The 13660-nt window shown below is 37.4% G+C and overlaps 1 protein-coding gene across 1 annotated transcript in view; it reads right to left on the reverse strand.

The window, feature by feature from the left end:
• Positions 1–365: 365 nt before the first annotated feature.
• The window catches only part of Calm2 (calmodulin 2 (phosphorylase kinase, delta)), a 14223-nt gene continuing 928 nt past the window's right edge, over positions 366–13660 (reverse strand). The window contains exons 2-6 of the mRNA XM_013017983.1: positions 9864–9894; positions 2849–2992; positions 2664–2770; positions 2183–2318; positions 366–1012 (exon numbers count right to left, since the gene is read on the reverse strand). Coding sequence (XP_012873437.1) covers positions 984–1012; positions 2183–2318; positions 2664–2770; positions 2849–2992; positions 9864–9894 — 447 coding nt within the window. The 3' untranslated portion in view covers positions 366–983. The remainder of the gene's footprint in view (positions 1013–2182; positions 2319–2663; positions 2771–2848; positions 2993–9863; positions 9895–13660) is intronic.

The following is a 13660-nucleotide window of genomic DNA, read 5'->3' on the forward strand; positions in this document are numbered from 1 at the left end:
GAAGGATCTGGAAGCCAGCTCAGATGAAAGTTAGCAAGGTATTAGGGCACACGCCTGTCTTTCCAGATATTAGGAAGGCATAAAATGACCACCTCCAAAGAGTCTAAATTCAAGAAACACTACAGAAAGTAAATTAAGGCAAATATGGCTGTAGACACTCTGCTCAAGAAGTAGTCTGTCTGCCAATATAAAAAGTATAAAAGCACAATGAATGAAGTTAGAGATTAGGTGAAAACAGTGGTTCTTCCAAACCTACTATGGACTGTATTTTTTTTCTTTTTTAAATGTCATTGCCTGGCTGAAGTCATTATGGACAAAACAGATAACAGTAATCAACAGTTAATTAAATGACTCAGATTCAGAGCAACAGTTCGGTAAATTGTAATTTTTTATTGGAAAACAAATATACAACTTGGAATGGATTGAGGCAAATTGTGCCATAAGCAGATTTTCTTTAAGTGGCTAAAACAAAGTTTAAAAAGCAAGTAACAATAAAAGAAAATGTTTCTGGTACAAGACCAGCAGTACAAAAAAATAGTGTACGAGTACCTGGATAATACACCCGTTTTGCAATAGTGCAACTTTTAAGTACATATTGTTGACTGTCCATAGTCCACGCAGAGTTACAACTCCACACTTCAACAACAACATGCTGACAGTTCCTAAAAGAAAACTACTTAAAAAAGGCATAACCCAGATGTTCCCTCATTTGACCAACTCCATCTAAGTTTAGATGTGCAGAAGGGCTTAGATATATCCAGAGTAAGCCACATGCAACATGTTACTTGATCAATTTTCTAAAATAAGGTTTCAGGACAATGACAGTAAGGTAAGGGAAGAAAACAGGGAGGAATGAAATCCTAATGACTATATATGCATATTTTTTTGACAGTAGGGGAAACCTTTTACAGATAAGTTACAAACAAAGAAAAGGCAAATAAACAATTTTGTACAAGAAATTTAACACATTCTGTACAGTATCTTCACTTTGCTGTCATCATTTGTACAAATTCTGAAAAACAAGAAACAGAAAGTTGAGTCAATGGCCAAAATACAAAATTATATACTCACTGAGTGGTCTATATTTCCCGTTTGCTCAGAATTACCATAAAGTAGGAAGCAAAGCTAGTTTACACAAGTGGAACTTCATAGACTCCAACTATTCAGGATTGTATTAATGTTTAAGGCATTTTAATGCTTTAAACAAGCTATTATAAAGATACACTCTTGGGCTTAACGTGTTTACCTAGTATTTTAAAAATCCTGGGTTCAGTCTTTAGGGGAATGGAGTCCATATGAAATTGTGACACTTATAGTGCAGATGTAAATTTAAGCCCGCTGAGATACCAATCAATATTATAACTTTAGTATGATGAACTAATTTTTAGTAATTAATGTTGTTATACCATGTTTTATACCATGAAAAATACAAGTGAAAAAAAATAAAGCAAACATTTCATGGCAATCCTTCCAATTTGTGAAGGATTTGCTTCTTGCAATAGCCATTCGTAAGTTTGAGCCACATATACTTATGAATTCAAGCATGTGTAGATGGTTTCCGACTGAGGTCAAATAAGAGGAAGGAAATGCAGTTGAAAGCCCCCTTTTTTCTTTTTTAAAAGAATTCAGGATTTTTTTTAATTAATAAAATTTTATTCCCTTCCCCTCCCCAAATTCACAGTAAGTTTTAAAGCTATCCAGTTTCTCACAATCTTTTTTTCTTTTGGGTCCAGTCGTGGGGCCTAAACCCTGGGCCTGGGCGCTGTCCCTCAGCTCTTCAGCTCAAGCCTAGCCCTCTACCACTTGAGCCACAGTGCCACTTCCGTTTTTTTTTTTCTTTTTGCTTATGTGGTGCTGAGGAATCAAACTCAGGGCCTCAGGCATGCAAGGCAAGTGCTCTACCACTGAGCTACCTTCCCAGCCCAAATTTCTCACAAAAATTTCTCACACAAAAATCCTACAGTGCTTCTTCAATTTTAACATGCATACAAATCCTCTAATCTTATTAAGTACATATTCTAGGTGTGGAAACTGACAAATTCTTGGCACTGACAAGTCTGCAGACTACATTTATTTTAGCATCCTAATTTGGGTAGGAATATTGTCACTAATTTTCACCTGAGATACTTAAAAAGTACTTATAATTAAAATGAAAGCATAAAGTGAGGGAAAAAAGACTTACCTTCATAGTTTACTTGACCATCACCATCAATATCTGCTTCCCTGATCATTTCATCAACCTCTTCATCTGTTAACTTCTCCCCCAGGTTTGTCATCACATGGCGAAGCTCTGCTGCACTAATATAACCATTGCCATCCTAAAGAAAAACACAGGATTTGAGGAGACTGAGTAAAGTTAGTTTTAGTGGGAATTAAAAACCTACAGTAAACTATAAATCACATGTCACTAAACAGGGAGTCTTACACTGGAACACAACTATTCTCCCTAGTCCCAAAGTTACAGGATGCCTCCCTCCCAGATTAAGTAGATTTTAGGAAATCTTAAGTTTATACTAAATTCTTAAGAAAGCTTTTATCTGACAATTAACTGGATAAAGCATCAGAAGCATAAGTTGTCAAACAACAAATAGTCCTATAAGAAATGATAGCTTCAACAAATGACTTTATTCCCAAACTCTAATAAATATGTTCTTTACATTTACCTTATCAAACACACGGAATGCTTCTCTAATTTCTTCTTCACTGTCGGTGTCTTTCATTTTTCTTGCCATCATTGTCAGAAATTCAGGGAAGTCAATTGTGCCATTACCTGAAATGGTTTAGTTAAAACATAAACTGAATGTAAACACCTTCAAATCCTCTCACTCTCTCCAAATTAAAGACTTACCATCGGCATCTACTTCATTAATCATGTCCTGTAATTCTGCTTCTGTGGGATTCTGCCCAAGAGACCTCATTACAGTTCCCAGTTCCTTTGTTGTTATAGTTCCATCACCATCCTTGTCAAATAGTGAAAAAGCTTCTTTGAATTCTGTTTGAAAGACCATAATCAAATATACAGGTTAACCATAAAAAAAATCCAAATAAAATGTATTAATCAACTCCTTAAGTACACAAAGATACATATGGAGTTAGCATCTGAAATGGGATTCTGATCCCTAATAAATTAGATATTTCTGACATCTCATGACCAATCACAGTAGCATTAAGTTCATGTCATGAGCTTCTCATAGGGAAAGCCAAGTACCTAGATCTAACAACTACTGTTAGTTCCAAAAGTTAAAACTATGTATCGCTAAATTAAAACAAAAGTTTTAAACTTCATATCAATATGTAATTCTAGTTCTAGATGGTAAAGAGAACTATCATTATTATTAATGGCTAAATCAACATATGAATATCCAGTTTTAGCTAAGTGTTATATTAGTGAGAACAAAGACAACTTAGATCTCTCTCTTCAAGCTTGTAACACAATGAGTTACTCTTTAATGTATTTTTTAAAATAAAAGTTTAGCCAAGCCGGTCACCAGTGGCTCATGTAATCCTAGCTACTCAGGAGGCTGAGATCTGAGGATCGAGGTTCCAAGACCGTAAGATTCCTATCTCCAATAAACCACTAGAAAACCAGAAGTGGCGCTGTGGCTTAAGTGGTAGAGCGCTCGCCTTGAGCTGAAGAGCCTGAGGGACAGCGCCCAGGCCCAGAGTTCAAGCCCCATGACCGACAAAAAAACCCAAAAAACTGTTAGCCAGATATCTGTATTTCCAGCTAGCTACTGAAGAGGCAAGAAGCTGAGATCTGGAGGACTAAGGTTCACAGGCCAGCCAGAGCAGAAAACTCAGATTTCATCTCCAAAAACGGCCAACAAAAGAAAGCAGGACTGGAGGCATGGCTCAAACGATAACATTCCTAGCTTGTGATCACAAGGCCTTGAGCTCAAACCCTAGTAGAACCTCCCCTGTGTAGACTATCAGCAAGCATATTCAAAAGCCAACTTCATGGGGCCAGGAAACTTTAGTGACATACCCTTCACATTTGAAAATGTACCTAACATTTAAGAAATGATGTACCTTCTCAAACAGCCCAAAGCCCTTTATTTTATCTATATGTTAAAGTTTTATGCTTTCCAATTTCCATTTCACATTATCTGACAACTCCTCTACTGAGTTTGCCCATTAACATATATTTTCATGTCTCTTGGCCTAAAAATAAATTTAAGCCTGTTATATTTTCTTTCAAGTGCTTGTCTTTACCTCTCTCAAATTTTGGACACCACCACATATTAATTTCTTGTCAATCTACTCAGCTAAAAATGTTAAGTATACCAATGACTGAACTGTACAACTCATCAACTGTTTGAATATAAGGGCCTCAATTCAATTTCTTATGTTAAGACAGCATTTTGCTACTTAGCAACAGTATAAAAAGGCAAAGGACTAAAAGATTTCTTCTGCCCCAAGCACCTCATTTTTAATATACAAGAATATACTAGCTCCCAATATTAATATGTGAAATGTGCTTAGAACTATGTAGGGAAAATACTACTGTTAAGGAAAAAAAAAAAGATCATTCTTTTGCAGTAACATCGCACTCAAAAACTTCAAATTGTCTTGGCACCCCAACAGTGCCTTGATTTTTCCTTCTCCCTTACACTGTTCTACCTTAAACTGCCAAGGCTCTTGTTCATCTGTCTACATTGTGTGTGATCAATTTTATCCTTTTCTTTTTCTTCATAGCTATTTCATTTATGTACACTTAAAGACATGTCTACTCAATTTCTCTCTCATTAATATTGTTATTTCTGATGGCTGTAGGACATCTTCCCTGGCTGATCTCAAGGAAGGCATGAAATGAATTAATTCTATTACTACTCAGCAACCCTAGGAAGTAACCCAAGTAAAACCCAAGGAACAAACTTTAACATTTGCCCCTCGATTTCTGTCAACAAGCTGTACTAAATTTTGCTACTTAAAAACACTGCCTGATTTTTTTTTCACCTCTATAACCAATAATGGGATCTTTCTTTAAAACCTTTCAACTACACATAGATTTGTTCCCTCTTGGACTACAGCATTACATTCTTCCCCAAAGGAAGCTGAGATCTGAGGATCAAAATTCAAAGCTAATCCCAGGCAATGAAGTCCTATAGTTTTATCTCCAATTAACCACTCAAAAGCAGTAAGCAGGGCTGTGGCTTAAGTGGAAGACAGCCAGGCTTAAGCAAAACAGTTAAGGCATAGCTCACAGGCCCTGAGTTCAAGCCACACATAGGCACAAAAAATAAATTACTACTTTGTTACTTTCAGTAGTATATAACATACTTTCATTTAAATTTTTCTTATTTCCAGAGGAATTTATTTAAAATCAACCAGAAGCTAAGTATACTAAGAACTTTTCAAAATATTAGCAACCCCAGGCCCTAGTAAACTCATGCCTATAATCCTAACTACTGTGGAGTCTGAAACCTGAGGTTGAAGAAAGCCTGGGCAGAAAAGTCCACGAGACTCTATAATTAACTAGCAGGAGTAGAGGCGTGGCTTTGACTGGAAAAGGCCACCGTCAAGAGTGTAAGACTCTTGAGTTTAAGTCTCAGTTAAAAAAAAAAAAAAAAAGGAAACTGAAATTTCAAAAAAAAAACAACTGGTGTCTCTTGCCTCTGATCCTAGCTATTTAGGAGATCTGAGGATCACAATTCAAAGCAATTCAAAGCCGGGGGCTGGAAAGGTGGCTCAGTGGTAGAGCGCTTGCCTTGCAATGCATGAGGCCCTGGATTTGATTCCCCAGCACCACATAAGCAATTCAAAGCCGGCTGGGGCAGGAAAGTCTAGAGACTCTTATCTCCATTTAACCACCAAGAAGCTGAAAGTGGAATTGTACACCAGGCAGTAGAACCTTGAGCCAAAACAACAACAAAAAACCAACTTCAGGGACAGTGCCTAGGCCCTTAGTTCAAGCCCCCCAAAACCAACAAAATAAAAACAAACGTTTGAAGTCAAGCACCAGTGCCTCATACCTGTAACCCTAGCAACTCAGGGAAGCTGAGATCAGAGGGCAGCAGTTCAAAATGAGCCCAGGGAGGAAAGTCAGTGAGACACCTCTCCAATTAACTATGAAAGCCTCAAGTGGAGGAATGGCTCAAGTTATACAGTGCTAGCCTTGAGTACAAAAACTCAGGGTCAGTGCCCAGGCCCTGAGTTCAAGCCCCAGTACTGGTAACCAAAAACAACAACAAAACCCCTTCTTGAATAAAGCACACACCAGACTTTAAAATTAAAAAAAAAAAAAACAGCTATCTTCCACAGAATTTGTGAAGTATAAGAAACCTAAAATTCATTCTAGTTGTATCTAACTTGAATTTTCTTTAAGAGGCCAGACTGTTCCTTAGTTACATAAATCTAGTTTTACTGTAATATGCTATGAGACACTTTACTAAAGAATACAAGTATAACTTCTATTTCATAAAGTTGTGAACATTTCATAATCTCTTAAAGTCTCATGTATTAGACCTTTATTATCTATTCATAATATAAAAGGAGCAAGGTTAATATTTTTAAAATTAAATTTGGACTTTAGCAAAGTCTTAATTTCATTTTAAAAAATTGTGGGGTATGTGCCAGTACTGACTAAGGTATAGACTCAAGACTTCTCATTCTTGCTTGCCCATTTTGCTCACAACTAGTACTCAACCACTTAAACCAAATCTTTAGTTTCTAAACAAACTTTTGTACATTTTCCTATCAGTTTCATAAATGTATAATACTGAAAACATAACCAGCATAAATGCATTTGTTAGTGATATCATGCTAGACCTTTTAAGACCTAGTAATATAGGCCAGTCACTGGTAGGTCATGACTGTAAACATAGCTACTCAGGAAGCTGAGATGTGAGGATCATGGTTCAAAGCCAACTGGGCAAACCAAATTTGGAGTCTCTAAAAATAGAGACCTATCTCCAATTAATCAGCAAAAAGCCAGAAGTAAGCTTAAGTACTGGCAAACACATACAAAGACCTAGTAATATTAACAATTATAAATAGTAAGCTCACCTAAACAAGTAGCTTTTTTTCCTACAGCCATTATTTGTTGTTAGTGGAATTTATAAACAAATCTATAGTAGTAAATACTATATAGCAATAAAAGCTTCAAAAGTACCTTAGTATATTCAAAGTTGCATTGTACGTATGAAGCTTGTTAACATTTTTTCTGGAAGAACAAGATTTTTTTACTCAAAATGTATTAGCCACAGGTAATTTATCAGTTTAAAGAAAAATTACCTTCTCAAAAGTAGGCATTGAAATATACCAATTTTGGGAGAAAGGGACTTGGGGAGGTGGTATAAGAATTAATAAAAGTGTTTTACAACATTTTTTTGGTCATGTATCTCTTCAAGAAATGAAATTTCTCCATGAAAAAAATACCTATTCAGTCTTAATATGTGGCAGGCACTGTAGATTGTGCTGTTGGAAGCTGCTTGGGAGGAGATCCCTCTCTTCATTTCAACAAATAAATTGCTATAGTGGAGTGTATCTGTAATCTCAGCCAAGTGAAAGGAGGATGATTGCGGTCCCAAGCTGGTGAAAAGAGACTTATCTGAAAAGCAAAAATGGCCGGAGGCAAGGCCAAGTACTAGGGGCTAACGCTTGTAATCCTAGCTACTCAGGAGGTTGAGATCTGAGAATTGAGGTTCAAAGCCCAACTCTTCTTTCCAATAAACCACCAGAAAACCGGTGGCACTGTAGCTCAAGTGGTAGAGTGCTAGTCTTGAGCTGAGGGACAGTGCCCAGGCCCAAAGTTCAAGCCCCACGACCAAAAAAAAAAAGGCAGGAGGCCTACCTAGCACACATGGAAGAATATTCAAGTGGCTTATCAAGCACAAGACCCCCCAAGTCCAAATCCCAATAAAGCCCCCCAAATAAAACAAAATCAGGAAAGTAGTATAAACAAAAACTCTCAACTGCACATAGCTTTATTTTTAGAAGCATGTAAGTTCTTGTTTTCCTCGTTTTAAAATTCTGTGGCCTAGAGAATGGACTTCAAGAAATCTTTAGTGAAGGAAAAGGCAGGATTGAGAGGAAAAACACATTATTTCTCCCATTCCACAGAAAAGCTTACCTTATGATGGAAATTGGCAATGAAAAGACAGAATGTGTCTTTCTAAACAGGGCCCTGCTATGTACATAGCCCAAACTGGCCTCAAGCTCTTAATCCTCCTGCCTCAGATTTGAGAGATGGGATCACAGGAATGTACCAAGCCTAGTTATAATTTATGGGGTTTTTTGAGGGTGCTGGTCTTGGGGGTTGATCTTAGGGCCTGTGCCCTATCCTTAAGCTTTTGTGCTGAAGGCTAGAGTGCTCTACCACTTTGAGCCACAGCTCCATTTCCAGCTTTTTGGAGGCAGTTAATTAATTGGTTGCCTTTGAACTGTAATGCTCTGAGTAGCTAGAACTACAGGCATGAGCCACCAGCACCTGATGGCATAATTTATCCTCAAGACACATGTTACAACGGATTCTTTATAAGATCAGAGTTTAGAATCAGAAATATTAGTCCAAGCTAGTTTGTAAAGAAAAAATCATCATTTAAAAACTATTTCTGAAACTTTTTATTTCTTAATAACCTAAAATGGTATAGCTAGAACTAAGGGTATAGAAGTACAAATCAGTGGAAGAGCACTTATACTGACACCCTCAGCAACTCAATAATAAAGTGGCCTAACTACACAAAAATACATTTTCTAAGTTCTGGTTGCTTCAACATACAGATAATTTACCAATCATAGCAAGTAAATCCCAGGGTTAAGTCAAATTACACAGTAAAAATAGAAAAACAAAACCTAAGTATTGAATAGTGCATCTGAGCATTCATCAACCATCTCAAAGTATTAAAATAGAATAAAAGTTTTATTTAAACTAATATTTAAATTTGGCATATTAAAATTAGGCTTAATGCAATCTTATAAATACCCCCTCTCAAAGCTTCACTTCAATAGCTGTTACATTTTAAGTCAAATTTCAAATTACTACCATGACAATAAGTTTTTCTCTAGAAATGGTTACTCCCTAGATTGACCAGAAATGTACATACAGTTATTTTAGGAATAAGAGCTAAATCTGTACACACCTATACACTTGAAGGAAACTACTTTCAAGATTATAACCTATACATGCAACCTGGGCTTGAAATATTAGCAAATTTAAGCCAGGGTAAACTCTACTCATTTTCTGGTTCTATGTATTAGTATTTTTTACTTGGTTCCTCTTTCTTCTGGCTCCAGAACATATCAATGTAGACTAAAAAAACATTTCTTAGTTACAGTTAGGCCCACACCTTTTACAAACAAGTCTATATATATTCTCATTTGGCAAACAAGTTAAACTACTGAATTACATTACATTCATTTGATACTATCTTTGGCATGTATTAAAATAAGTTGTTTAATACAAGTATCTTATTTTTTTTTTTTTGGATCTGGTCGTGGGGCCTGAACTCTGGGCCTGGGCGCTGTCCCTCAGCTCTTCAGCTCAAGGCTAGCACTCTACCTCTTGAGCCGCAGCGCCACTTCCAGCTTTTTTCTTTTTGCTTATGTGGTGCTGAGGAATCGAACCCAGGGCCTCAGGCATGCAAGGCAAGCGCTCTACCACTGAGCCACCTTCCCAGCCCAAGTATCTTATTTTTTAATTTGGCTATAAATTCAAATTGTGGCCTGGTGAGGGTGACCCAGGCTTATAATCCTAGCTACTGAGGAGGCGGAGATCTGAAGATCATGGTTCAAAAACCAGCCCTGGTAGGAAAGTCCATGAGACTCTTATCTCCAATTAACCGCCCCCCTCCCCTCGCTGCCAAATTCAAGCCCCACAACCATCAATTAATTAAATTGCTACAATCCAGCAGAGTGTTTCTTACCTGCAATCTGCTCTTCAGTCAGTTGGTCAGCCTACAAAAGAGATTTAAAAGGTAAATCAATCAATTGAAAGTATGTCAGTTGCCAATTTAAAACTTTCAAGGTTTGTAAGAATACCACAGGCGTCATTCAGGTTCAGTATTTTCTGGGAACAGCAATAAACACAGGTAGAAAATGCACATATCAAGTTTATCTCCATAGGTAAGGAGTTTTACACAACTAATTATATAGTTGCACAGGTACAGACAAAAGATTCCCTCCTATCTAAAATTCCTACCAAGATGGAGTCAAGTGTACCATGTATCTATTCACTGGGTGGGAAAAGAAAAATAAACATCATCTATTCTCATTCTTTAATAAATAACCATTAATATGGAGTGCACGGCAGGAATAAGTTTGAAAACAAACCCAGAAAAAGTTTGTTTCCCTTCACAAAGATTCTGATTAGTGCTGGAAATGGCAGAATCATAGGTTCAAGTAGCTGCATGTTGAGATCCTGTCATAGACATCTTATTTGACTATGATATAAATTTATTTCTATTTTATAAAAAAGTCAAAGGAGCTAGTAACTTAAAAAGTGCAGAACCGTATGTTTAAACACACAAGATTTTAAGGTAAGATTTTATCTAACTCAAGTCTCAATCCTTACCTAACAAATGTTTGGTTAAAAGGCAGTCAATTTTCCCAAGGAGTTAAGACTTCAAAATCCAGTAAATCTACTGTGTTGATGTTTAGCTGATTGTAAAAGAAGTTAAACAGAATTTACCTGAAGTCTAACTATTATGCAGGACTCTTAATCATTTCTGAAAGAATGACAAAATGGCATGGGGGTAGGGGCATGATATTCTGAGTCATAGCTGGGCTGGTATGCCAGCTCTGCCACTTAGCAGCTGTGTAACCTTGGACATATTACTCAACCTCTCATATTCAACTGCATCTGTAATACAAAAAAAACCATGCCTACCCTGCAAGGGTTATGAAGCTAGTTAAAGATGTTTTATTTAAAGAACGACAACCTGGCTCACCTAATTTTCACCCAGTAGATATTCATGGAATTATGAAGCCCTTTATGGCATACCAACATGTTCCATGTTAAGTAGAGAAAATGTACCTTGCACAAAATCAAGGTAAAACCACACTCTAGGAACAAGTAAGGCAATTGGTTTAAGATTTTTAAAATGCTATATAAAAAAAAAAAAGTGCAGCCCCTCTGGTGGCTCACTTGTAATCTAGCTACTCAGGAGGATGAGATCTGAGGATTGCAGTTTGATGCTAGCCTGTAGGAAGTCTGTGATACTTTCAGCTCCAATAAACCACTCAGAAAAGTCCAGGAGTGGCACTGTGGCTCAAGTGGTAGAGTGCTAGCCTTGAGCAGAAGCTTAGGAACAGTGACCAAGCCTTGAGTTCACAAGCCCCAGGCCTGGCGCGCGCACACGCACGCGCGCGCGTGTGTGCACACACACACACACACACACACACACACCACCCCCACCCCCGCTTAAAAAGTCAAGTGTGTGGCAGGCACTGTAACCTTTGAAACCTCAAGTAATGAGTACATATAAAAGAATGGGGATTGGGAAGATAATCTTGGGAAGACTCATATAATAAAAAAAGGTTCCCAAAAGAAACAAATATTAGTTATAAAAAAAAACCTCTGTAACTCTCTTACTTTGTTTACAAAGTCAAAACTTAATAACCTTAGCTCTCTGTACCTAGACAAATGCAATATTAGAACAGATCACAAAAATGAACTTTAAAGGTATGAACTAAGGCACACAAGAAACTCAGTTTCTCGGATAAACCGAAAGCTCTCAATTTGCTTTGAAGATTGCTTTTTAACTACTTACCTGGGTTTTAAAATAAACCTTACCAGTAGCATTCAGATTAAAACCTCCTAAAAGAACAAAAGACTATTCTACCATTCTTTTCCCAATTACAAGAAAATGAATTTGATTCTTCCTTCTGTCTATAGTGAATGCTATTTTCTTAGAAGAACCAGAATTTTACTTTTGGGAAAACACAAGCTCATTAATATGTGTTTATCTCAGTAAAGCAAAGACTAATTCACCAGAGAGATGACTAGTTCTTATTCCCTTAATTCTTCAACTGTACATATAATTCTTCTACTGCTCTCCAGAAGGTTTTGCAAACATCATTGTCTCTCTCAGGTTCCAGATCAACCTACTGAACTAGAATCTGCATTTGGAGGAACCATTGGTGATCTTTAAACAATGAAAGCACTAATTTCAACTACAGCAGAGAATGCTTTTATATTTTAAACATTTCCTAAATGACACTTAAAAATAGGTTTGACTACAACTAAGTTCTTAACTGAGTGTTTTGATAAGATTTCTATTCTCCTTCCATTCCTGTTTATTGTTCCCCCAAAATATTTTTTAGATACAGCAAAAGCTTCATATGGTTTTCCAACAATTATGTAAACCATGATATGTTTTATTTGTATAAAAAGCAACAGAAAATATGTCAATAGATATCTTAATTCTGACATCACTTACACAGCATCTTGAGTGAAGAGAGAAACCACTAGAACAAAATGACATCATAAAAATTAGGACCTGTACTACAGGGCCCAATTCAAACTGAAGCTGTAACTTTTTACTGTAATAGAATCAATGCCATTTTTTTAGTCTCATACAATCATCTTGCAGCTGCACTGCACAATGATTAAAGGGACAAAACTTTCTACCCCTTCACATCTTTTCCTTACCACCCTAGCCTCAAATATTTTTTACACATGAATCCTTTTCATGTTCTGTTAATCCCAGAACTTTACAAGTAATCCTTATGTACTTTCAAATAAATTTTTTCTTACCTTAAACGTTTAGTAATTATGAAATTAACAGGTGTTGTACAAACTAACATTAGTTAATAATGACTTTGTTTAACCAAAAACCCTCAATGTAGTTCAATGCATCAATGATGCAACTAGTGAGCACACACCCTTTATCACCGGTAAGGCTGCAACCAAAAGACTTAGATACAGACTATACATTCTAGAGAAAAACCAAGTATCTTATCCTTTAAATTTACTACACAATTTAGAATGCTGTTGTGAATAAATTCACCAAGCACATTCAAGTTCAGAATAAGGTATGTTAAAATACTGAGCGACTCGATCAACGATAAAAGAAGGCTTGTTTTATTATCCAAGGTGAACTCTTCCCCACACCCAATACAGGCTGGAAGGTTTCAGTTGGCAGGGATCCCCAACTCTTGCTAACGATGTCACCTTGCCTCCAGGACACACCCATCACCGTAATCACTCGGCAGAAGGAACCATTTAGTATTGCAAATTATCTCATTAATTTTTTTACAGGATTAAAAATGAAAAAAAATAAAAACAGGAGCACCCGTCCTGTAGGACAGAAAACAGCTCAATTCCCTGTCCTTCCCGCCCCCCCCCTCCAGCCTACTTAACTGGCTTTAGTGTATGCGTGAACCGTACGTTCAGAGAGCCTGGCAACTTCTATGCCGAAGGAAACACAAGTCCTCCGAGGACCGCGGTGTGTGGCAGCGGCTCCCGAACGTCCGGCGTGCACGTGAGTACTCCAGGCCAGACAGTGTCCCCTTTCAAAGGCATCCGCCCCCCTCGCGCCGCTCCGACTTTCCCCCCGCGGTAAACAGGAAACGCCTTCCAGACCCTCGCAGCAGCCAAGCAAGCGCCAGGCTCCAGGCGTGGGAAGCTCGATAAAACCCACTTTAAAAAAAAAGGGTGCCGTCCAGCTAGGGTTGTGCAGTGGAAAGCCCGGCGCGGGGTGGCGGGGATGAGACACCATCG

Source organism: Dipodomys ordii, unplaced genomic scaffold, assembly GCF_000151885.1.
Source record: "Dipodomys ordii isolate 6190 unplaced genomic scaffold, Dord_2.0 Scaffold37, whole genome shotgun sequence".
NCBI lineage: Eukaryota > Metazoa > Chordata > Mammalia > Rodentia > Heteromyidae > Dipodomys > Dipodomys ordii.